This window comes from Ascaphus truei, chromosome 17 (assembly GCF_040206685.1).
Source record: "Ascaphus truei isolate aAscTru1 chromosome 17, aAscTru1.hap1, whole genome shotgun sequence".
Taxonomy (NCBI): Eukaryota; Metazoa; Chordata; class Amphibia; order Anura; family Ascaphidae; genus Ascaphus; species Ascaphus truei.
The window spans coordinates 36,393,123-36,416,707 of NC_134499.1; the positions used below are offsets into that span (position 1 = coordinate 36,393,123).

General features: G+C 53.5%; 2 protein-coding genes across 3 annotated transcripts; one reads left to right on the top strand and one right to left on the bottom strand.

Moving 5' to 3' along the window:
• Positions 1-84: 84 nt before the first annotated feature.
• Positions 85-17,224, bottom strand: KCTD6 (potassium channel tetramerization domain containing 6). 2 transcript variants are annotated; one of them, XM_075574800.1, is made up of 3 exons: positions 17,156-17,224; positions 2,707-2,813; positions 85-2,025 (listed from the first exon to the last, which is right to left on the bottom strand). In XM_075574800.1, exons 2-3 carry the CDS (start codon positions 2,731-2,733, stop codon positions 1,339-1,341), a joined length of 714 nt encoding a protein of 237 aa, XP_075430915.1. In that variant the 5' UTR covers positions 2,734-2,813; positions 17,156-17,224; the 3' UTR covers positions 85-1,338. The 2 variants fall into 2 exon arrangements, with proteins under 2 accessions (XP_075430915.1, XP_075430914.1); XM_075574799.1 differs by lacking the exon at positions 17,156-17,224 and adding an exon at positions 16,183-16,339.
• A 373-nt stretch (positions 17,225-17,597) lies between these two features.
• On the top strand, positions 17,598-23,208 carry PDHB (pyruvate dehydrogenase E1 subunit beta). The gene is made up of 10 exons (XM_075574798.1): positions 17,598-17,754; positions 17,855-17,914; positions 18,875-18,982; positions 19,066-19,128; positions 19,420-19,455; positions 19,564-19,849; positions 20,063-20,173; positions 20,803-20,894; positions 21,261-21,402; positions 22,612-23,208. The coding sequence occupies exons 1-10, from the start codon at positions 17,719-17,721 to the stop codon at positions 22,758-22,760; spliced, it is 1,083 nt and encodes a 360-aa protein (XP_075430913.1). The 5' UTR covers positions 17,598-17,718; the 3' UTR covers positions 22,761-23,208.
• The last annotated feature ends 377 nt before the right edge of the window (positions 23,209-23,585 follow it).

The following is a 23,585-nucleotide window of genomic DNA, read 5'->3' on the forward strand; positions in this document are numbered from 1 at the left end:
GCAGCATGTGCATTGTTTATTAGCATTGGCAGGAAGTACAGTCCAATAATTAACCAGGCTTAAAACAAAATATGAATACGCCGCTAAGACATTGAAAGTTTAGAATCCTATTTAATACCAAAATAGCCTTGATATGCGTTTCCATGGCAACATTTATATTGGGTTGGTTGATTTCGATGCATAGAATTAGTTGGTCGTAGGAAGCGTAATTAAAAATATTGTCAAAGTGGCTCAGCTCATAATACTGATTTTCTATTCAGAAATAGTCACATGTCCTCATGCAGCTGCTTGTTTTTTTTTCCATAATCCTATTCTGTTGAACATCGTTAATATTCGTGTTTCACTGAATTCATAAAAACCACCACATCAAAGTCGTTTAATTGATCTGTTAACATGAGTCGTGCAACTTCTGGCATTGAAAGCGTTAAAGTACTGCACCACATTATATAGACATGAGCTATATGCTGGCCCCTCCTTCTGAGAAGCATGTGACACTGTTCCTCACTGCAGGCGATATTAATATAATCTGGGCACACTTCACTATAAACAATGTTTCTATTTGGATGTAGACGCATGCAGAAAATGACAGTATTCTAGCCTTTGAGAGGATGTCCAGATCGGAATAGAACATCTGTCCTGGTGAAGGTCCTCTCTGTAGCCATAACTTTGGGTTAGGACCACATTATGAATGTTTTATGTAATAAATAAATGTAAAATAGTGATGGATTCGTCTGAAGAGCTGAGAAAGTTTATATGTAAAAGGTATTAAACGAGACATCCTACATATAAGTGCATGTGTGTGTAATGTGTTTAACGGGTGTAAACACGCTGCTCATTACACCTTGGTGACAGATATTACATTTTTCAACTTTTGTTTTCCGTTGCTGAATAAAAAAAATGATCAGTTGCCTTTTTCTTGACTAAAAGCCTTCAGTAATGACATCATGGGAAGGTAACACTGGGGGGGGGGGGGGTGGGTAGAGGAGGCGGAATCGTACAGAGTCACTGTCCCCTATCGCAAATCCCCCTCCATCAACCCAAACATATATACATCAACAGTAGGATAATATTGAGGATAATGTGTGCACCAGGTATTTTATAACCTACATTAAAGCAAGCAAAACATTATTTAACTAAGTTTTTGTACAGGCACATGCTGGATAACCCAGACACGTATTATATGACTGCAGAGTCACATCTCATGTACTATCCAGTCATAACGGCTGTTAATAAATAGGTGTACAAGACAGCTCACACTGTTACTAGACGTCGCACCAACTCATGTCTTGCTTATACACGAGTGGCATTTGAATTCCTGCAGAACCGGCACAGCAGACGTCAGTCGTCTGTCTTGCGCGACAATCGACAAAAAGTCCAGTTATGCTCCACGGTGTTTTCGTTGGCCCGCTCACTCATGTGGTGCACCCTCGTATTTCGGATGTTAAAGCCTTGCTTTGTGATGTATTCCATCAGGTGGACTCGGAGGTAGACTTCCTGGTGGTAATCGCATGGCCCAAACGTAAAGGAGACTTGGCAGTCTCTAGTGTCCATCATGTGCTTATTCCACTTGGTGAAATGGTTCGCAATCCCTCCCAGCAGTGAGTGCACCTTGGTGGTGATGGTGAGCTGCGTTATGATTACGGCAACGGGGCTGGAATATTTGGAGAGTTTCCGAGTGCTTGACAATTCCAAAATTTCTTCAAAGATGTCCGTAGGATACAATGGTTTGGGATCACTAAGACATTGAATTAACGGCTCGATCTGAAAGAAATCTGCTTCTTTCCGAAGCAGGTCAGATTCCTTAAAGTCTGTTGGCAAAGTCAGTTCTGACGTCCGTAAGAAGTTCAGCACGTACCGGAAAAGTGGTCCATCTCTGTCAATGAAGTAGTTACCCTGGGAGTCCTTGGCAGTGGGGAAATCGCCCCTGAACATAGCTCCCAACATTGAGTCTGGGTAACGTGTCAAAGTGGAGAGGGACGTTGTATAAACATGGCCACCAACATTTAGTGTGACTGGATCAGTCATCTGAAATCCAAAAAAGGTCCAGGATATTAACATGATGATTCATACTTTTGATACCAACAAGCATACGCAATAACCATAATAAATAGCAAGATTTTAAAAGGTTTTTTCCATGTAGCAAAACAGACTGGTAACAAAGCAGACTGTAGGCAATTAGGGCAACTCATTGTCTATACCAGTGGTTTCACTTTTTTTATTTCTATTATTAAGGAATCCGTTAGTTACATTGTGAAATTCTGAGGAACCCCAACCCTCTCTAATAGCGCGTCTGGGATCAGATGCGTTGTAAGGTACCCCAACCCTCTCTAATAGCGCGTCTGGGATCAGATGCATTGTAAATTCTTCTGTATTTGGTAACATTTTCAAATGACCTGAAAATTGCATGGAACCCGTTAGGGATGCCCGGGAAACCCAAGGGTACACAGGAATCCCTGTGTAAAAACACTGGTCTATACTGTTCTATGAGCTATGTGTGAACCACCAGAAATGAATGACGTACCATATATTGTACGAACAGTGTAAGTCGAACTATGGACAGTCAAATTGACAGGTTCAATTCATCCCTCTTCCTTACAGCTTGCAACATAAGTTGCGCTGGAGGCAAAGGGAGTCTTACAAATGTAAGCACCCCATTCCCACATTGTGTAGTATAGATTTCATTCTTTCTTTATTTATTTTACATACCCTGTATCCCCAGTCTCCATTATCCATCTGTTCAAACTATTGATTTGCGGCAGTAATCAGACACTTGAATGATGAGGGAGGCAGGCCTCAACCCCTTCCAGCGGCTCCTGTGAAACAGAAGAGTGTGAGAAATAGAACAGACGTTATATTTGAGAATTAAAATAATTAAAGCAGCCTTCCTGCCTGTGTTTTATTTATTTTTTTAACCAGAGGTTCCTCCTGAGCTGACCTGCCCTATTTTTACCCCAGGGATCCTCCCTGGCAAGTTCCCCAAATACTTACTAGTTGCCTGTGTTTTCCGTCCCTTTAGGGAGATCAAAATAGTTTTCAAACAGCCGCTGCATCATTGGGTGGGTGACGCTGTAGCTTCATAGTGGAAGACCACATAGATGTCCAGGAAGTAATACCATCAACTCAACCCGTAAGTATATCGGGGGCCGAGTGTGTCCCAAAGTTAAAAACAGTACAGTTTATCATCTCCACGGGACCCCTGGGTTGAATTATGTACAAAAAACAATACTGGAGTTCGGGGGATTTCTGCTTCAACCTCACCAGAAAATTAACATCTCTCGTTGCAAAATTACTCTGAGCGTCTCCATGAAACTTCCAGGCAGTTTCCGTGTTATTCCCGTTTCAAATGAATGCTTTGAATGGGGACGTCTTTGTCAATCAGGTGTTTTCTTACCCCTTGTCCTGCCCTGTCCTTATCAGAGAGCCAGTAAAGAGAAGGGAGGTGGGACTCTGGCTGCACTAACACTTGCAGATCACACAGTGACATCACACAACAGAGCAGCCAGAGGAAATCAAACATCTCCCAAGTCTTAGGCTAAGGCCCCGGTCTCTCCGCTGTAACGCGCGCCCGCGCTTTTTGCGGCGCGTTCAGCCGATTCCCCGGTCTGTAGCTCACTGCAGGAGGAGAGACGGGGGGGGGGGGGGGGGGGCGTGGCGGAGGAGTGACGGGGGCGCGGCCATGACGTCACCCGGCAGGTTCTCCCTCATTGGCTGAACCGCCAGGGGGCGTGCCTAATCGCTCGACGCGAGTCCTGCTCTCAATTCTATTGAGAGCAGGAATAGCTCTCGCGCGAGCGCTGCGGCCCCCCCTCGCAGCGGACCCGGCGCCATTGCGGGGAGGGCTCTTGTGCGCGCAGTAGGCAGCGGGGGAAAGGCCTCAGGCTGGGACCATGGTACCGCAGACCGTGCGTCCGCAGGTTGAGAGAACAGCCTGCCTTAAGGCAGTGTTCGCGTCCATTGCGCAAGAAATCAGTTCAAACTGATTTATTGGCCGACAAGCCAGTCACGTGAGCAGTTTGCCCCATGAGGGCGAACCAGCTCTGATATCACTGGCACGCCCACGGACAGCGCATGTACCATGCCCAAAATACGCACCCGCTTCAAGCGGGTGACATCACGGCCGCGCACGCCACCGCATGGGCGAAGGCACCATGGCCCCAGCCCATCTTTAAAAAATAAATTCAAACTACTTATAGGAGTCAGATTTCTTCAAAAAAGGTATCAATTAACGAGATGACGCCCATAAAACATGTGAATGTTCTTTCTTCCTTGTAGGAAGTGCCCCTTAGAAAAGGTGTCTGAGCCTCCGAAGCAGCTTACTCTAACAAGGTGATAACTAGTTCTTCATGGCATATTGAATAGGGACCTTAGCTTCTATTCCCTAAAACAATGCTTTTAAATCTAACAGTGCATATATATATATATATATATATATATATATATATACTAGCTGAGAGACCCGGCGTTGCCCGTGAGTGAAATTTCCCGCTAGGAAAAGGTGGGGGGAGGGACAGTGGACAGGAGATGGGGAGGGACAGTGGACAGGAGGAGGGGAGGGACGGGGACAGTGGACAGGAGGGGACGGGGAAGTGGACAGGAGGGGGGGACAGTGGACAGGAGGGGGGGGACAGTGGACATGAGGGGGGGGACAGTGGACATGAGGGGGGGGGCGGGGAACAGTGGACAGGAGGGGGGGAGAGTGGACAGGAGGGGCGGACAGTGGACAGGAGGGGGGGGGAGTGGACAGGAGGGGGGGACAGTGGACAGGAGGGGACGGGGACAGTGGACAGGAGGGGACGGGGACAGTGGACAGGAGGGAGGGGACAGTGGACAAGGGGGGGACAGTGGACGGGGGGGACAGTGGACAGGGGGGGGACAGTGGACAGGGGGGGGGACAGTGGACAGGGGGGGGGACAGTGGACAGGGGGGGGGACAGTGGACAGGGGGGGGGACAGTGGACAGGGGGGGGGACAGTGGACAGGGGGGGACAGTGGACAGGGGAGGGACAGTGGACAGGGGGGGGACAGTGGACAGGGGGGGACAGTGGACAGGGGGGGGGGGACAGTGGACAGGGGGGGGACAGTGGACAGGGGGGGGACAGTGGACAGGGGGGGGACAGTGGAGGACAGTGGACAGGGGGGGACAGTGGACAGGGGGGGGACAGTGGACAGGGGGGGGGGACAGTGGACAAGGGGGGGACAGTGGACAGGGGGGGGACAGTGACAGGGGGGGGACAGTGGACAGGGGGGGGACAGTGGACAGGGGGGGGGGGACAGTGGACGGGGGGGACAGTGGACGGGGGGGACAGTGGACAGGGGGGGACAGTGGACAGGGGGGGACAGTGGACAGGGGGACAGTGGACAGGGGGACAGTGGACAGGGGGGGACAGTGGACAGGGGGGGGGGGTGACAATGGACAAGAGTTGGGGAGAGTGGACAGGTGGGGGGAGAGTGGACAGGGGGGGGGGAGAGTGGACAGGGGGGGGGAGAGTGGACAGGGGGGGGGAGAGTGGACAGGGGGGGGGGAGTGGACAGGGGGGGGGGGAGTGGACAGGGGGGGGGAGAGTGGACAGGGGGGGGGGGAGTGGACAGGGGGGGGGGAGAGTGGACAGGGGGGGGGGAGAGTGGACAGGGGGGGGAGAGTGGACAGGGGGGGGAAGAGTGGACAGGGGGGGGAGAGTGGACAGGGGGGGGAGAGTGGACAGGGGGGAGAGTGGATAGGGGGGGAGAGTGGACAGGGGGGGAGAGTGGACAGGGGGGGAGAGTGGACAGGGGGGGAGAGTGGACAGGGGGGGAGAGTGGACAGGGGGGGGAGAGTGGACAGGGGGGGAGAGTGGACAGGGGGGGAGAGTGGACAGGGGGGGAGAGTGGACAGGGGGGGAGAGTGGACAGGGGGGAGAGTGGACAGGGGGGGAGAGTGGACAGGAGGGGGGTGACAGTGGACAGGAGGGGGGTGACAGTGGACAGGAGGGGGGAGAGTGGACAGGGGGGGGGGACAGTGGACAGGGGGGGGACAGTGGACAGGGGGGGGACAGTGGACAGGGGGGGGACAGTGGACAGGGGGGGGACAGTGGACGGGGGGGACAGTGGACGGGGGGGGACAGTGGACGGGGGGGGACAGTGGACAGGGGGGGCAGTGGACAGGGGGGTGGACAGGGGGGGGACAGTGGACAGGGGGGGACAGTGGACAGGGGGGACAGTGGACAGGGGGGACAGTGGACAGGGGGGGACAGTGGACAGGGGGGGACAGTGGACAGGGGGGGACAGTGGACAGGGGGGGACAGTGGACAGGGGGGACAGTGGACAGGGGGGGACAGTGGACAGGGGGGGGTGACAATGGACAGGAGTTGGGGGAGAGTGGACAGGTGGGGGGAGAGTGGACAGGGGGGGAGAGTGGACAGGGGGGGGGGAGAGTGGACAGGGGGGGGGGGAGAGTGGACAGGGGGGGGGGGAGAGTGGACAGGGGGGGGGGAGAGTGGACAGGGGGGGGGAGAGTGGACAGGGGGGGGAGAGTGGACAGGGGGGGGGAGAGTGGACAGGGGGGGGAGAGTGGACAGGGGGGGAGAGTGGACAGGGGGGGAGAGTGGATAAGGGGGGGAGAGTGGACAGGGGGGGAGAGTGGACAGGGGGGGAGAGTGGACAGGGGGGGAGAGTGGACAGGGGGGGAGAGTGGACAGGGGGAGAGTGGACAGGAGGGGGGTGACAGTGGACAGGAGGGGGGTGACAGTGGACAGGAGGGGGGGTGACAGTGGACAGGAGGGGGGAGAGTGGACAGGAGGGGGGAGAGTGGACAGGAGGGGGGGAGAGTGGACAGGAGGGGGGGGAGAGTGGACAGGAGGGGGGAGAGTGGACAGGAGGGGGGAGAGTGGACAGGAGGGGGGGAGAGTGGACAGGAGGGGGGGTGAGAGTGGACAGGAGGGGGGGTGAGAGTGGACAGGAGGGGATGGGGACAGTGGACAGGAGGGGATGGGGACAGTGGACAGGGACAGTGGACAGGACAGTGGACAGGAGGGGGGGGAGAGTGGACAGGAGGGGGGGAGAGTGGACAGGAGGGGGGGAGAGTGGACAGGAGGGGGGGAGAGTGGACAGGAGGGGACGGGGACAGTGGACAGGAGGGGACGGGGACAGTGGACAGGAGGGACGGGGACAGTGGACAGGAGGGGACGGGGACAGTGGACAGGAGGGGACAGTGGACAGGAGGGGACAGTGGACAGGAGGGGGACAGTGGACAGGAGGGGGACAGTGGACAGGAGGGGGACAGTGGACAGGAGGGGGACAGTGGACAGGAGGGGGACAGTGGACAGGAGGGGGACAGTGGACAGGAGGGGGACAGTGGACAGGAGGGGGACAGTGGACAGGAGGGGGACAGTGGACAGGAGGGGGACAGTGGACAGGAGGGGGGACAGTGGACAGGAGGGGACAGTGGACAGGAGGGGGACAGTGGACAGGAGGGGGACAGTGGACAGGAGGGGGACAGTGGACAGGAGGGGGACAGTGGACAGGAGGGGGACAGTGGACAGGAGGGGGACAGTGGACAGGAGGGGGACAGTGGACAGGAGGGGGACAGTGGACAGGAGGGGGACAGTGGACAGGAGGGGGACAGTGGACAGGAGGGGGACAGTGGACAGGAGGGGGACAGTGGACAGGAGGGGGACAGTGGACAGGAGGGGGACAGTGGACAGGAGGGGGACAGTGGACAGGAGGAGGACAGTGGACAGGAGGGGGACAGTGGACAGGAGGGGGACAGTGGACAGGAGGGGGACAGTGGACAGGAGGGGGACAGTGGACAGGAGGGGGACAGTGGACAGGAGGGGGACAGTGGACAGGAGGGGGACAGTGGACAGGAGGGGGACAGTGGACAGGAGGGGGAGAGTGGACAGGAGGGGGAGAGTGGACAGGAGGGGACGGACAGTGGACAGGAGGGGGATTACAGTGGACAGGAGGGGGATTACAGTGGACAGGAGGGGGATTACAGTGGACAGGAGGGGGATTACAGTGGACAGGAGGGGGATTATAGTGGACAGGAGGGGGATTACAGTGACAGGAGGGGGATTATAGTGGACAGGAGGGGGAGGAGAGTGGACAGGAGTTGGGGGAGAGTGGACAGGGGGGGGAGTGGACAGGGGGGGTTACAGTGGATAGGAGGGGGTGACAGTGGACAGGAGGGAGGGAGAGTGGACAGGAGGGGGGGGAGAGTGGACAGGAGGGGGGGGAGAGTGGACAGGAGGGGGGGGAGAGTGGACAGGAGGGGGGGGAGAGTGGACAGGAGGGGGGGGAGAGTGACAGGAGGGGGGGGAGAGTGGACAGGAGGGGGGGGAGAGTGGACAGGAGGGGGGGAGAGTGGACAGGAGGGGGGAGAGTGGACAGGAGGGGGAGAGTGGACAGGAGGGGGGAGAGTGGACAGGAGGGGGGAGAGTGGACAGGAGGGGGGGGAGTGGACAGGAGGGGGGGGAGTGGACAGGAGGGGGGGGAGAATGGACAGGAGGGGGGGTGAGAGTGGACAGGAGGGGGGGTGAGAGCGGACAGGAAGGGGGGTGAGAGTGGACAGGAGGGGGGTGAGAGTGGACAGGAGGGGGGGTGAGAGTGGAGAGGAGGGAGGGGACAGTGGACAGGGGGGGGCATTGGACAGGAGAGGGGGGCAGTGGACAGGAGGGGTGGGACAGTGGACAGCAGGGGTGGGACAGTGGACAGGAGGGGGGGTTGGACATTGGACAGGAGGGGGGGGACAGTGGACAGGAGGGGGGACAGTGGACAGGAGGGGGGACAGTGGACAGGAGGGGGGGTGGGTTCTTAAAATTTACGGGTCCCTCCTCTCCACTCCCCCTGTATGTTTCTCCACTCCCCCCTCTCTCTCTCCGCTCCTGCCCCCCCCCCCCCCATGCGTAGCTCCGGTCCCCACCCTAGAGTGTCTGACACACACACAGTGTCACACACACACACACACACACAGTGTCCCACACACACAGTGTCCCACACACACAGTGTCCACACACACACACACACACACACACACACACACACACACACACACACACACACACACACACACACACACAGTGTCCCACACACACACAGTGTGTCCCACACACACACACAGACACACACAGTGTCACACACACACAGTGTCACACACACACACAGTGTCACACACACACACACACACACAGTGTCACATACACAGTGTCACACACACACAGTGTCACACACACACACAGTGTCACACACACACAGTGTCACACACACACACACACAGTGTCACACACACAGTGTCACACACACAGTGTCACACACACAGTGTCACACACACAGTGTCACACACACAGTGTCACACACACACGTCACCTCTCCTTCCGGCCGCCGCCATCTTAGTTACTCCGCGAGGGAGGAAGGGGGTCCTTCCGTCCGCCACCATCTTAGGCGCCGCATGGCATGGCAGCGGCAGGCTGCCCTGCCCACTGCCTGTCCCGCGCCAGGGAGGGAGGTGAGTGGAGCGGGAGGGAGTGGAGCGGGAGGGAGGTGAGTGGAGCGGGAGGCGAGTGGAGCGGGAGGGAGGTGAGTGGAGCGGGGAGGCGAGTGGAGCGGGGAGGGAGGTGAGTGGGGAGGTGAGTGGGGAGGGAGGTGAGTGGAGCGGGAGGTGAGTGGAGCGGGAGGTGAGTGGAGCGGGAGGTGAGTGGAGCGGGAGGTGAGTGGAGCGGAGGTGAGTGGAGCGGAGGTGAGTGGAGCGGGAGGTGAGTGGAGCGGGAGGGAGGTGAGTGGAGCGGGAGGGAGGTGAGTGGAGCGGAGGGAGGTGAGTGGAGCGGGAGGGAGGTGAGTGGAGCGGGAGGGAGGTGAGTGGAGCGGGAGGGAGGTGAGTGGAGCGGGAGGGAGGTGAGTGGAGCGGGAGGGAGGTGAGTGGAGCGGGAGGAGGTGAGTGGAGCGGGAGGGAGGTGAGTGGAGCGGGAGGGAGGTGAGTGGAGCGGGAGGGAGGTGAGTGGAGCGGGAGGGAGGTGAGTGGAGCGGGAGGTGAGTGGAGCGGGAGGTGAGTGAGCGGGAGGTGAGTGGAGCGGGAGGTGAGTGGAGCGGGAGGTGAGTGGAGCGGGAGGTGAGTGGAGCGGGAGGGAGGTGGAGGGAGGTGAGTGGGGGAGGGAGGTGAGTGGAGCAGGAGGTGAGTGGGGAGGAAGGTGAGTGGAGCGGGAGGGAGGTGGAGGGAGGTGAGTGGGGAGGGAGGTGAGTGGAGCGGGAGGGAGGGGAGTGGAGTAGGAGGTGAGTGGAGCGGGAGGGAGTGGAGCGGGAGGGAGGTGAGTGGAGCGAGAGGGAGGTGGAGGGAGGTGAGTGGAGTGGGAGGGAGGTGGAGGGAGGTGAGTGGAGCGGGGAGGGAGGTGAGTGGAGCAGGAGGTGAGTGGAGCGGGAGGGAGGTGAGTGGGGAGGGGAGTGGGGAGGGAGGTGAGTGGAGCGGGAGGTGGAGGGAGGTGAGTGGAGCAGGAGGGAATGGAGCGGGAGGGGAGGTGAGTGGAGCGGAGGTGAGTGGAGCGGGAGGGAGGTGAGTGGAGCGAGAGGAGGGAGATGAGTGGAGCGGATGGGAGGCAGGGAGGTGAGTGGAGCACCGGGGAGGGGGGAGGTGAGTGTGATGGGGGGAGGGGGAGAGGACAGAGAGAGAGGTGTGTGTGTGTGTGTGTCGTCACTCCGCCTCAGGCCAATGAGAGGTGCGGTGGCGGGCGGCCCAAGGGACCAATGAGATTTCCCCTAGGGACACGGACATCCAGACAGGCATACAGTGCTTTCACTAATATATATTACTAGCTGAGAGACCCGGCGTTGCCCGGGATGTAAATGCGTAATAGGTAGTATTATTTATAAATGGTGGAACAATAGGTGACAATTTGTTGGAAAGGTTGGATAATAATGTTGAAAAGAAAGATGGAATAAAATGTAATACGATGTTGTATAAAAATGGTTTATTGTAAACACACCACAGTACAATGTATATTTTGGTGACATAAGTGATGTAAAAATGTGAGGCGTGTGTCCTGCTAGGGTGTGAGCGTGTGTGAGGCGGCGGGTGGGTGTTCAGTACGGGTGGCGCATGGGTAGTGAGTGCTGGCTGTGGGTCGGGGTCCTGCTAGGGTGTGAGGCGGCGGGTGTGTGGCGAGTGCGGGTGACAGCTGGTCAGTGATATTGTTGCGTAGGGGCAGGATGCGGCAGGTGTGTGTCGAGTGTGTGGGGTGGGTGAGAGGCGGCGGGTGTGTGTCGAGTGTGGCAGGTCTGTTTAGTGCGTGCGGCGGCTGTGTGGCGCAGGGGATGTGAGCGGTGGGCGGGTGAAAGGCAGAAGTGCGGGTGGGCGAAAGGCAGAGGCGGGAGGGCGGACGAAAGGCGTTGAAGGAGGGGAGGTGAGGTCGGAGGGGTGGTGGGGGGTGGTGAGGGGAGGTGAAGGGGGGCGGAGGGGAGGTGAGGATGGGTGGTGAGTGGGGGTGGTGGGGGATGGTGAGGGGAGGTGAAGGGGGGCGGAGGGGAGGTGAAGGGGGGTGAGGGGAGGTGGAGGGGGTTGCCAGGAGGTGAAGGGAGGGGGGGGGTGACAGGAGGTGAAGGAGGGGGGGGTGACAGGAGGGGGGTGACAGGAGGCGAAGGGGGGGGTGGTGACAGGAGGTGAAGGGGGGAAGGGGGAGGTGGAGGAGAGGAAGGGGGAAGAGGGGAAGGGGGGAGAAGGGGGGAGGTGGGGGAAAGGTGAAGAGGGGGAGGTAAGGGTGAAGGGGGAAAGGGGGTAAGGTGGGGAGGGGAAAAGGGGGAGGAGGGAAAGGGGGGAAAGAGGGGGGAAAGAGGGGTGGAAGAGGGGAGAGGGGGGATGGGGAAAGGGGGAGGTGGAGGAGGGTAAGGGGGGAGGTGAGGAGGGTAAGGGGGAGGTGAGGAGGGTAAGGGGGGGAGGTGGAGGAGGGGAGGGAGGTGGAGGAGGGGGGAGGTGGAGGAGGGGAAGGGGGAGATGGAGGAGGGGAAGGGGGGAGATGGAGGAGGGGAAGGGGGGAGGTGGTGGGAAGAGGGGGGAGGTGGTGGGAAGGGGGGAAGAGGGGGGAGGTGGTGGGAAGGGGGGAGGTGGTGGAAGGGGGGAGGAGGGAAGGGGGGGAGGTGGTGGGAAGGGGGGGAGGTGGTGGGAAGGGGGGGGGAGGTGGTGGGAAGGGGGAGGAGGTGGTGGGAAGGGGGAGGAGGTGGTGGGAAGGGGGAGGAGGTGGGGGGAGGTGGAAGGGGGGGAGGTGGTGGGAAGGGGGGAAGGGGGGGGCGGTGGAAAGGGGGGGGAGGTGGTGGGAAGAGGGGGGAGGTGGTGGGAAGGTGGGAAGGGGGGGAGGTTGTAAGGGGGAGTGAAGGGGGGTGAAGGGGAGGTGAAGGGGGGGGTGAAGGGGAGGTGAAGGGGGGGGTGGAGGGGAGGTGAAGGGGGGGATGGAGGGGAGGTGAAGGGGGGGGGGGGGGTGGAGGGGAGGTGAAGGGGGGGGGGGGTGGAGGGGAGGTGAAGTGGAAGGGAGGGGAAGTGTAGTGAGGGGTGGGTGAGGGGAGGTGGAGGGGAGGTGGAGGTGGAGGGGAGGTGGAGGGGGGGTGGAGGGGGGGTGGAGGGGATGTGGAAGGGAGGGGAAGTGTAGTGAGGGGTGGGTGAGGGGAGGTGAAGGCCGCTCACTCACCCGTCCGGCAGCTCCCACGTGGATCTGAGGCGGGAGGCAGCGTGTTGTGGCCGCTCCCCCGCTGAGTGTAGCGGCGCCGGGAGGGGGTGGAGGGGAAGTGAGTGAGGGGAGGTGATCACTCCGCTCCCCCGCTGAGTGTAGCGGCGCCGGGGGGGGGGGTGGAGGGAAGTGAGTGAGGGGAGGTGATCACTCCGCTCCCCCGCTGAGTGTAGCGGCGCCGGGGGGGGGGTGGAGGGGAAGTGAGTGAGGGGAGGTGATCACTCCGCTCCCCCGCTGAGTGTAGCGGCGCCGGGGGGGGGGTGGAGGGGAAATGAGTGAGGGGAGGTGATCACTCCGCTCCCCCGCTGAGTGTAGCGGCGCCGGGAGGGGGTGGAGGGGAAGTGAGTGAGGGGAGGTGATCACTCCGCTCCCCCGCTGAGTGTAGCGGCGCCGGGGGGGGGGGGTGGAGGGGAAGTGAGTGAGGGGAGGTGAAGGGGGGTGAGGGGACGTGAAGACCGCTCACTCACCCGTCCGGCCGCTCACTCACCCGTCCGGCAGCTCCCACGTGGAGGGGGGGGGGGGGTGAAAGCGCGGGAAACAGGGAGAGGCGGAGGAAGAGGCGGAGCCTCCGGGACCGGTGGGGAAGAGAGCGGGAGATGTGCTGCTAACACTGTGAGCCCCGTGTGTGTGTGTGTGTGTGTGTGTGTGTGTGTGTGTGTGTGTGTGTGTGTGTGTGTGTGTGTGGTGATGTGTGTGTGGTGATGTGTGTGTTTTTTTTTTTTTTTTTTTTGGACCTTTGGCCCATCACTCCGCCTCAGGCCAATGCGAGGTGTGGGGGGCGGGCCAAGGGGGTGGTGTGAGTGTGTGAGCCCAATGAGAGGTGTGCGGGGCGGGCGGGCCAAGGGACCAATGAGATTGCTGCTAGGGACACCGGACATCCAGGCAGGCAAACATACAGTGCTTTCACTAATATAGTATATAAGATGATACATACATACATACACATACACACACTAATGGTGCTTATTAGCACAGCAGGTTCTAAAATCCCATGCATGGAATGATAAATAAAATAATTCTACCCTGCGTGTGCTCTCTGCCACTAGGATTTCCAAATTCTTGGTCAGAATCAGCCCTTGTGTTAGCACTGTCACCCTGCAATATTATAAAGGAGAATGATATACTGCACTTACCTAGTGAAATAAAGTGTCTAATATGGAAGAAACCAAGCAAAATGCATAATCCATAAGGTTACAACGAGTAGGATCACTTGCAGGAAATTATATAACCTAGAAACGTTTTAGAAAATGCAGTCTAGACATAGATCTGGCTAGGAAAATCAATGTAAATTCAAGCTCGGTGCCTTACAACTGAGAGAGGTATATGGAAGTAATAGCTTTTTTTTTTTACATCAGTTTTTCTACAAAATAAATAACTGTGGGCCACTTTCACTGTCAGTTTCTGATGAGGATAAAACCTAATAGAGAGAAGTGTAATTTGGGGGCTGAATGAGCAGGTCTGGTTGCATCCGATATAAATATCAGCCATTGCTCTGCAGTGTTGTAGGTTCTTGTGATACTGAAGAGGTTAAACAAACCAGAACCGCCCTCTCACAACACACAGGAGCTGCCCTTGTAACAGATTCACCGTCAGCAGTCCCAGATCTAGATAACTTTTCAAGCGGCAATCCAAGCTAGCGATTACATTGGATTGAATCAGGGCGTCTCCAGAGCTGAACCCCATTAATTTGAGCTCAGGGGACCCCCTGCTTCAGAGATACAGACCTCCTTAGCCGCTCGGCTAGTGAGATCACGTAATGGCGGCGTTTAACGCTCCCGCGCCCTGCGGGCCAATAGGAAGCCATGACGTCATCAGTGCGGCTTCCTATTGGCCTGCATGACGCGGGAGCTTTAAACTTTGCCAAGATACCGGTTCCCCCTTTGGAGGCCTGTCTCTCGGGAACCAGGGGGTCCCATAGCTGGAATTAATGGGGTTCTGCTCTGCAGACCGTGGAAGCTTTGAGAAGCACCGTACGGCCTTACTAACGACATATAGTTCCTGCCTCTCGCCTGTCTCCCCTACACTCTATCCTAAACGCTGCTGCCAGAATCACTCTACTCTTTCCTAGATCTGTCTCAGCATCTCCCCTCCTGAAATCCCTCTCCTGGCTTCCGATTAAATCCCGCATCTCACACTCAATTCTCCTGCTCACTTTTAAAGCTTTACACTCTTCTGCCCCTCCTTACATCTCAGCCTTAATTTCTCGCTATGCACCATCCCGACTCTTGCGTTCTGCTCAAGGATGTCTTCTTTCTACCCCCTTTGTATCTAAAGCTCTCTCCCGCCTTAAACCTTTCTCACTGACTGCCCCACACCTCTGGAATGCCCTTCCCCTCAATACCCGACTAGCACCCTCTCTATCCACCTTAAGACACACTTGCTTAACGAAGCATACGAATAGCACTGTGGATATTCTGAACACATGATACATAAACCGTGGCCCCCTGCAGACACATTTACCAGAACTCCCTCCTACTGTCTCTGTACGTTCTCCCTACCTACCAATTAGACTGTAAGCTCCTCGGGGCAGGGACTCCTCTTCCTTAATGTTATGTTTGTCTGAAGCACTTATTCCCATCATGTGTTATTTATATTATTTGTTATTTATATGGTATGTATTACTGCTGTGAAGCGCTATGTACATTAATGGCACTATATAAATAAAGACATACAATACAATACAATATATATTAATTATACAAAATCTGAATAATATATAGCAAATTACAACAAAAGGAGCATGGGTAGAATATTAGTTGATTAGATTTAGCCATCGCCGCCCTGAGCCATACTCCGTCCCACCATCAGCAGCCACTTTACCTTATCATTCAACATTATTCCCTTTACATTGTGAGCTGTTATGAGAAGGCAGCTCATTACCTTCTGTAAGGAAGTGGCTCACCGAATGTGAATCTGACAAGTCACTTTATCTCCCTGTGTATCAGGCAACAAAATCATAGAGTGTAAGCTCTGCGGGGCAGGGACGTGTCTAACATTCCTACGTGCTGCGTACCGCACGCTATACTGTCATTGTGACGCGTTTTGTGTCCTACTGGGAGAAACGCGCTATATGAAATAAGTTATTATTGTATCTGTTCACGCTTGTCTGTCCATACATCAATCTGTTTATATCACCCTGTACCCCCCTAGTACTGCGCTTCGGAATAAGCGGACGCTCCGAGTACTGCGCTACGGAATAAGCGGACGCTTTACAAATACAAAATGATTATTAAGATCTTATAGCAGGAGGGTTTAACATGAGAGTGGGACACATCATGGTTTAATTAGCCCTGATGGGACGAATAATTGATAACAATAGGTGGAGGGTTTCACCAGGAGTCTGAATTAGTGATACTAATAATATTATTGTGGGTGCTGCACCCCTGGTCAGTAGGATAAGAGGCCCTCTCCCCCGCAGTATGAGCATTAGCTGGGAGGTTGCTGGATAACGGGGCCAGGCTCGGCCTCTCACCCCCCGGGCAGGGAGGGGAATATTCGGGCCTCACCTGATGCGGCTCCGGGGAGATGGGTGATCAGATGGGCCGGACTCTGCTGCTGATCCAAACACAGCAAACCCACAGCAGGGAGAGAATAGGCCGGTCCAGGGCCTGCACAGGCTGCTCCTCCCCCTGCCCGGCCTCTCCCTCCCCCTGCCCGGCCTCTCCCTCCCCCTGCCCGGCCTCTCCCTCCCCCAGCACAGCCTCTCCCTCCCCCAGCACAGCCCCCTGCCCGGCCTCTCCCCCCAGCACACACCCTGCTCCGCCTCTCCCACACCCAGCACACACCCCCGCCTCCTGCCCGGCCTCTCCCACCTCCAGCACACACCCCTGACCGGCCTCTCCCCACCTGCACCCCCACTGCACAAACCCTGCCAGGCCTCTCCCCCGAGCACATCCCCACCCGGAGGGGGGCTCCCTACCCGACCTCTCCCCCACACCACCCTACATCTCCCCCCCAGCACATCCCCACCCCCCTCCCCCCCAGCACATCCCCACCCCCCTCCCTGGCCTCTCCCCCACACCACCCTACATCTCCCCCCACTGCACAACCCTGCCAAGCCTCTCCCCCCCAGCACATCTCCACCCCCCCAGCACATCCCTACCCCCCTCCCTGGCCTCTCCTCCACACCACCCTACATCTCCCCCCACTCGCACCCCCACTGCACAAACCCTGCCAGGCCTCTCCCCCCAGCACATCCCCACCCCCCTCCCTGGCTTCTCCCCCCCCAGCACATCCCCACCCCCCTCCCTGGCTTCTCCCCCCCCCCCTCCCTGGCTTCTCCCCCCCCCTGGCTTCTCCCCCCCCCCCTGGCTTCTCCCCCCCCCCCCCCCTGGCTTCTCCCCCCCCCCCCTGGCTTCTCCCCCCCCCCCCTGGCTTCTCCCCCCCCCCCCTGGCTTCTCCCCCCCCCCAGCACATCCCCCCCATGTCAGGTGCCCAATGCAGGGATCCTGATGCTACTTTCCCCTCTGATACACTCACCATTAGATGTGCAATACCAGCACATCATACAACGTTTCCTCACAGATACAGCCCGGGCTCCCAAAGGCCTGACACAGAATTAGGATATGACAAATCAGTGCAAATGTTTGATAGGTTTCGTTTATTTTAGCCACCAAACTGAGGGGGGGCGGTGGGTGGGTTGGTGTGTGTGTGTATATATATATCACATACATTAAGTGACCCTGCCAGGGCCAGGCACGTTATACTATCCTTCAGTACTGAATGGGTTAATAAGCGGCTCACCAGGTCCAACACTGACAGTTAACGGCTTCATCTCTAGAAATGGCCCTCGCGGCTACCCGTATTATTCACCCCAACACCCTACCGCTGATTGGGCGTTACCTGGCAACAAGTGGCTTCGACCTCGCCCCCTCCGACTGTTTCCTGTGGGCGGAGCCACGTTCGCTTATACACGCCCAGCTCCCATTGGTCCAGAGCGGTCAGCAGATGGATAAAGGTGTGGCCTGCGCGTGCTGCTCCCTCCGCTGCTCCGGATAGGTGGAAATCTCAGCGAAGGGCGACGGCTGGGGGCAGAGGACAAGATGGCGGCGCTGAGGCGAGTGCTGCGCAGCGGGAAGGTAAGAGAGGTGACCGGGCGAGGGGTGCGGGCACCGGGAACGTGGAGGCCCTGGGACCGCGGCTCCTCACTCTCTCTCTCTCTCCTTGTGTGACCCGCAGAGCCAGGTGTCCGTGTTCCTGAGGAGAGACTTTCACAGGAGCCCGCCCGCTGCCCTCCAGGTACAGAGCCACACAGTGTGCTCCACCGCCGGCCTCCGTATACAGGGGACACACTGTCACTGCCATGTCACTCACTACATGTGTCTCATATGGATTAATGAAGAGGCCTAGTGTATGTGTATTTAAAAAAAAAATATTCTTAATTTCTCCTCCTCCCCTCTTCCTGCCTCCAGGTTCAGGAATATGTGGGGTGTATGAATAAGGTGTATCGTCTCAAAATAGAGGAAACTGCACTTTTAGGCTGCGCTTGTAGTGCCTGGCGATGTCGCTCCAAATAAAATACATTGACTTTGTCGGAGCGACGTCGCAACCCAACATTTTGAAGCCGGGTCTATTTGATTTTTTTTTTTTTAGAGACAGTTGCCACATGTGACTGTCTCTAAACCAATCAGAGACTGCGGCCTGCCCCCTTTCGTGACGTCGTTGGCGACAGTAGCTGAAAATCAAATTATAACTTTTGCTGACGGTTGACGGGTGATGACATCAGTCGCATCGCCGTCGCCAGCACTATAAGCGCGGCCTGAGAATCAGAAAAATGAAATGGTGAATTGTGGATCGCCACTTTGCTTCCCAACTAGACCTGGTCTCTTCCGAAAAGTCCTGTTGGGACCAACTTGTCGAACCACCATTATTTCATTTGTTAGTACGGTTGTGTCCTACCTAATGTAAAGTTCTGCCTTTTCCCCTTTCTGATTTGTAGTTACATTATTGTTGCATATGGGAATTTACAATGCAGTTCTTTAATGTTTCATTTTGATCTCTGCATAGAATATTTCATGCAAGTTAAAGTTAAAACCACACTCTTCTTTTTTGTGAGGTTGTTTTACAGATTATCTGTTTGTACCAATACATTCTTTATAAATGTAGAGATATTTGCGGTATGGATGAAACAGTAGGTGCTGTCATTGTTTTATGGTCGTCACTTCCAAAACAAACGTAATGTTTTCTGTCTGTTTATAGGTGACGGTTCGTGATGCTTTAAACCAGGCCCTGGATGAAGAAATAGAAAGGGATGAAAAGGTGTTTCTGTTGGGAGAGGAAGTGGCTCAGTATGACGGCGCATACAAAGTATGAGTAATTGAGTTATGCATATATATTAAAAAATGAAGTAACAGAGTACTATAGGTTTTTGTCCAACCTTTGCATTTCAGATCAGCAGAGGTCTCTGGAAAAAGTATGGTGACAAAAGAATTATGGATACGCCCATATCTGAGGTATGAATGTAATGTCTTCGGTGCATTATATTTATACTTGTATCTAACAACCTGTGTTCACCTGTTACACACTGATCTTAAAAGGGTTGATAATCTGCATGGTTCTCTGCAAAAAAAAAAAAAAACTGGAATATTGAACAGAGTAAAGTTTGAATGCTGGATTTTTTTTTCTCCTTCCTCTGTGTGTGTGTGTGTGTGTGTGTGTGTGTGTGTGTGTGTGTGTGTGTGTGTGTGTGTGTGTGTGTGTGTGTGTGTGTATATATATATAACAGATTTTACATTGTTTTTCAGATGGGATTTGCAGGAATTGCAGTAGGTGCGGCTATGGTATGTAGCTGTGCTAATGTACATTTTGGGTTCTTGACGAACTTTGTGACAATGTGTTGTATGTGACTTTCAATGTTTTGGGTACTAAAATCACGTTTAATTTAATAGGCTGGATTAAGGCCCATTTGTGAGTTTATGACCTTCAACTTCTCAATGCAAGCAATCGATCAAGTGATCAACTCTGCTGCCAAGACCTACTATATGTCTGCAGGGCGTGTGTCGGTTCCAATAGTCTTTAGGGGGCCCAACGGGGCCTCGGCTGGAGTGGGAGCCCAACACTCTCAGTGCTTTGCTGCTTGGTATGGACACTGTCCTGGGCTTAAGGTGGTCAGTCCTTGGAATGCAGAAGATGCAAGGGGTCTCCTGAAAGCTGCTATTCGGGATAATAACCCAGGTAAACACTGGAGCCAGTACTTTGTATATAGCTCCTATAATAGTGTGTGTGTGTGTGTGTACGCACGCACGTGTAATATGCTGCAAAAGAACATAGGATGGTTGTCTATTTTGTCCTCCTTTTTTTAAACATTTGATCATGTTTACATGATATGGATGTAGGTTAGTACTTCACATTTTTATACTACACCGATATATCATTCTCTCTTTACAGTCGTAATGCTGGAAAATGAGTTGATGTATGGTGTTCCTTTTGAATTATCTGAGGAGGCTCAATCAAAAGACTTTGTTGTTCCAATTGGTAAAGCTAAGATAGAACGGCAAGGTAAGCATCTTCCCGTGATTTTTAGATTATTATTTTTTTTTAAAGCCTACACAAGCGAGGCAGGTCTGTACCCCAAAAATAATTGGTCATGTTTAAAACTTGGCTGATCGTCTGATTTCTGCTATCCTTGGCAGAAATGTATGTGCACTTTCCATGGGGTTTTAACACACTTTCTAAATTAACAGCAGTTTCTTGCTTTAATTCCTTTAATATTTGTCAGATTTGAAGGTAAAGGAGATTAAACAGAATCCACGATTCAGAGATTGTAAAAAGCCAAGAAAAAAGTGCACAATAAGTTTTTGGGATTCATGGCTGCATCTTCTGCAGCCCCTCTGCCACTGTGATTAACCTTTATATCTATTTGGTAATTATAAATGTACAATTTATTTTTAATAATAGAAAATATAGTTGTGGCTTTTACCCTTGGTTCCACAAAATGTTACACATACTTAACCTTATTTACATGGCAGACCTTCGGGACTGACAATCTTGGTAAATTACTTTTTATTTGTAGGTATACTTGGGATTTCCAAGGTAGAGATCTTAAGGGAACGTTCTAATCAATCACAACTAACCTAAAGCTGTATGATCTTGTAAACTTTCCAATCCAAATGCTTAATTCACTGCAGGAAGCCAGATAACTCTGGTCTCGCACTCAAGACCGGTCAGCCACTGTTTAGAGGCAGCTAGTGTGTTGGCTAAAGAGGGAGTCGATTGTGAGGTAAGTGGGATATGTTTCGCACCTTGACTATTATGGCATTGCTGTATTCAGTCACACGGCTATGACTTTTTGGTGTACTTGATACCCAATAATTCTTTATTGAATGAGCAAAGTGAACCTCAACATTAGTATACTACATGGCCAAGTCTATCTATAGACCTAGACTCGTTCCCCACCATGTTCTCAGCTTATTTGTGAATATAACCTTCCAGTTATACACTGATTTTCATTTGGTGTGATTATTGTACATTTGTCATAACTGCAAAATAGTAATTCACTTCCTACCACCATAATTCAAACATTTGTGTCAGATCTGTTTCTTCATTATGGCCACAATACAAAATCAGTATACTTCTGTTTTTAAAGGTGATCAACTTGCGTTCAATTCGACCACTGGACATTGAAACCATTGAAGCCAGTGTTGTAAAAACCAACCACCTGGTCACGGTAGAAGGAGGATGGCCACAGTTTGGAGTAGGATCTGAAATTTGTGCCCAAATAATGGAAGGTATGTGCAATAGGAATGACATTTGCATATATGCGACTTTAAATAACGTGGTATGAAGTACAGGCTGCTATTCTGGCATTTGTCATCCTCTGTTTCTATTATTATTATTATTATTTGGAGCGGTTGCTAGATCAATCTATGGGTCTGTTTAATCTGGATGTGGCAATTGGCAAATTGCATACTGGCCAAGTTTAAGGAAGTGGATTAGAAAATCTTTAGTTTTATATCCCCTATAGCCCACAGATTGCATTATATAAGTAAAGCTTACAAAGAAAGCTTGGTTAAATGTAAAGATTTAATACAAATTACTCATTGTTGACATGAGGGGGAGAAACCTCCATCCTGGGGAGGGCTTTTGGGGCTGAGCTATTTTGTAGTTCTGGAAACCTGTTTGACAACATACAGTACATGGTTTTATTTGCTACAATTGCAGCTTCTATTCAGGCGATGTAAATGGCTACAGAGTCTATCTGGTTCCTATGGGCCAATAGGACACCGCATCAGAGCACATTGTGGCTTTATGTTGGATGACTGCAGGTGCAAAATGTTTTTTTTTTTAAAAGTTAAGACTTTCAATTGGCACATGCTTTTTTTGTTTTTTTTGTGTGGGTTCAAGCTCAATGTTAGAAATTCGTATTCCTTTCAAATGTTTCTGGCTTTTGAGTAACAGACACCCCAGAGTAATATAATGACCGTTTAAAGCAGCAATCCTATCCAAATGTATATTTAATTCTTGCTAAACTGGTGACGGGGCGATCATCCACTGATCGCCAGGACTCCCCTCCTGCTGGAATTCTATGTTTAAATGGGGCAACAAAATAAGCCAGAAGTAGTGCTTTAACGCAGAAAGCTGTGTACAGGAATGGGCAGGAATTTAGACCCGTCATACTCTTATACGAAACAGCGTTTCCTCAGTGCAGTTTAACAGATTGGAGGCTTGGCTGCGAGTCTAGTCTTTATTAGCTAAGTGCCCCTGTTGCTGCTCAATACTATGTATTTATGCAAATCTGTCTTAACGCAAAGTAGCACATCTGTAACTACCTTCAAGTAAGTTGTAATTCGTACAGAAAGTGACATGTTAACCTGGTTTCCTTTTTTCCTATTAACAATCCAATTTGCAATAACCCCAACAAACTAATTGCTCTGGTATGAAATGAGAACAATTTTTTTTGAGGCCTTTTTCTAACATTTCCAATTCTTGCTTACCAGGGCCAGCGTTCAATTACCTGGATTCTCCAGTGTTCCGGGTGACTGGTGCAGATGTGCCTATGCCTTATGCCAAGCTACTGGAAGAAAACTGCGTACCTCAAGTGAAGGATATTATATTTGCAGTTAAAAAGACACTAAATATCTTGTAGTTGCTTGTAAAGTTAAACTTTCATTAAAGGTGACACTAACAATTTTATCTTTAAATGGCAACACTCAATACCCAATGTCCAGAAAACAAACTTGTGTAGTTTAGACTTTGTTTTGAGTGCACTTTTGTACCCTGTACTATTCCATTAACATTTTGCCACTCAGGCTAAAAAGCATGCAAAGTATTGCCAGCTCATTGAGTGTATCAGAGTAACCCTGAAACACTTTCCCTTTCACTTGCATTTTAAGGAGAATCCTGTTACACAGCAGATCATATTTATTTGGATTAATAAATCCTTCCTGCAAAATAAGCCTCTGGCCTTTAATGTCCTATTTACAACAATTAGGGAAAATTAATCTTAGTTGGCTTCCGAAAACCCAGTGTTTTTTTTTTTATTTATTTTTTAAATCCCTCCCCCCCTCTGGAATAAACTCTTAATCACTGACAAATGCCTGATAATTTACTTATTAATGCAACATTTTAGAACTTTCCAAGATGGTAGATTAAGCCAACATTTCATACTTTGCTAAAGCTTGTGAATAAGACCTATGCATAGCGTTCATGTATTGCACAGTACGTAGTGTTCAAGGTATAAACAACTTAAAGCAGGCATGATGAACATTAGGCTGCGGTCCCAGTCATGACTGACACGCACACCCGGGAGGGGGCGGGAGGGGCGTGCGTGCGTCCCAGTCATGACTGACAAGCTGGGGGGGGGGGGGGGGGGGGGCGCGTGCTAATCATAATCTCCAGGAGAGAGGGAGCTTGTGATGGGAGGGGGTGTAGTCAGGCATTTGTGGGGGTGTGGCCTTCACACAGCTAGTTT

Excerpts from the sequence above, each read along its gene's own strand:
- KCTD6 (XM_075574800.1), bottom strand. The coding sequence starts at position 2,733 with ATGGATAATGGAGACTGGGGATACAGG. Across the intron at positions 2,026-2,706 it reads ATGGAGACTGGGGATACAGG|ATGACTGATCCAGTCACACT; the intron begins GTATGTAAAATA and ends TTTGGATTTCAG.
- PDHB (XM_075574798.1), top strand. The coding sequence starts at position 17,719 with ATGGCGGCGCTGAGGCGAGTGCTGCGCAGCGGGAAG. Across the intron at positions 17,755-17,854 it reads GAGTGCTGCGCAGCGGGAAG|AGCCAGGTGTCCGTGTTCCT; the intron begins GTAAGAGAGGTG and ends TGTGACCCGCAG. Across the intron at positions 18,983-19,065 it reads AGTATGACGGCGCATACAAA|ATCAGCAGAGGTCTCTGGAA; the intron begins GTATGAGTAATT and ends TTTGCATTTCAG.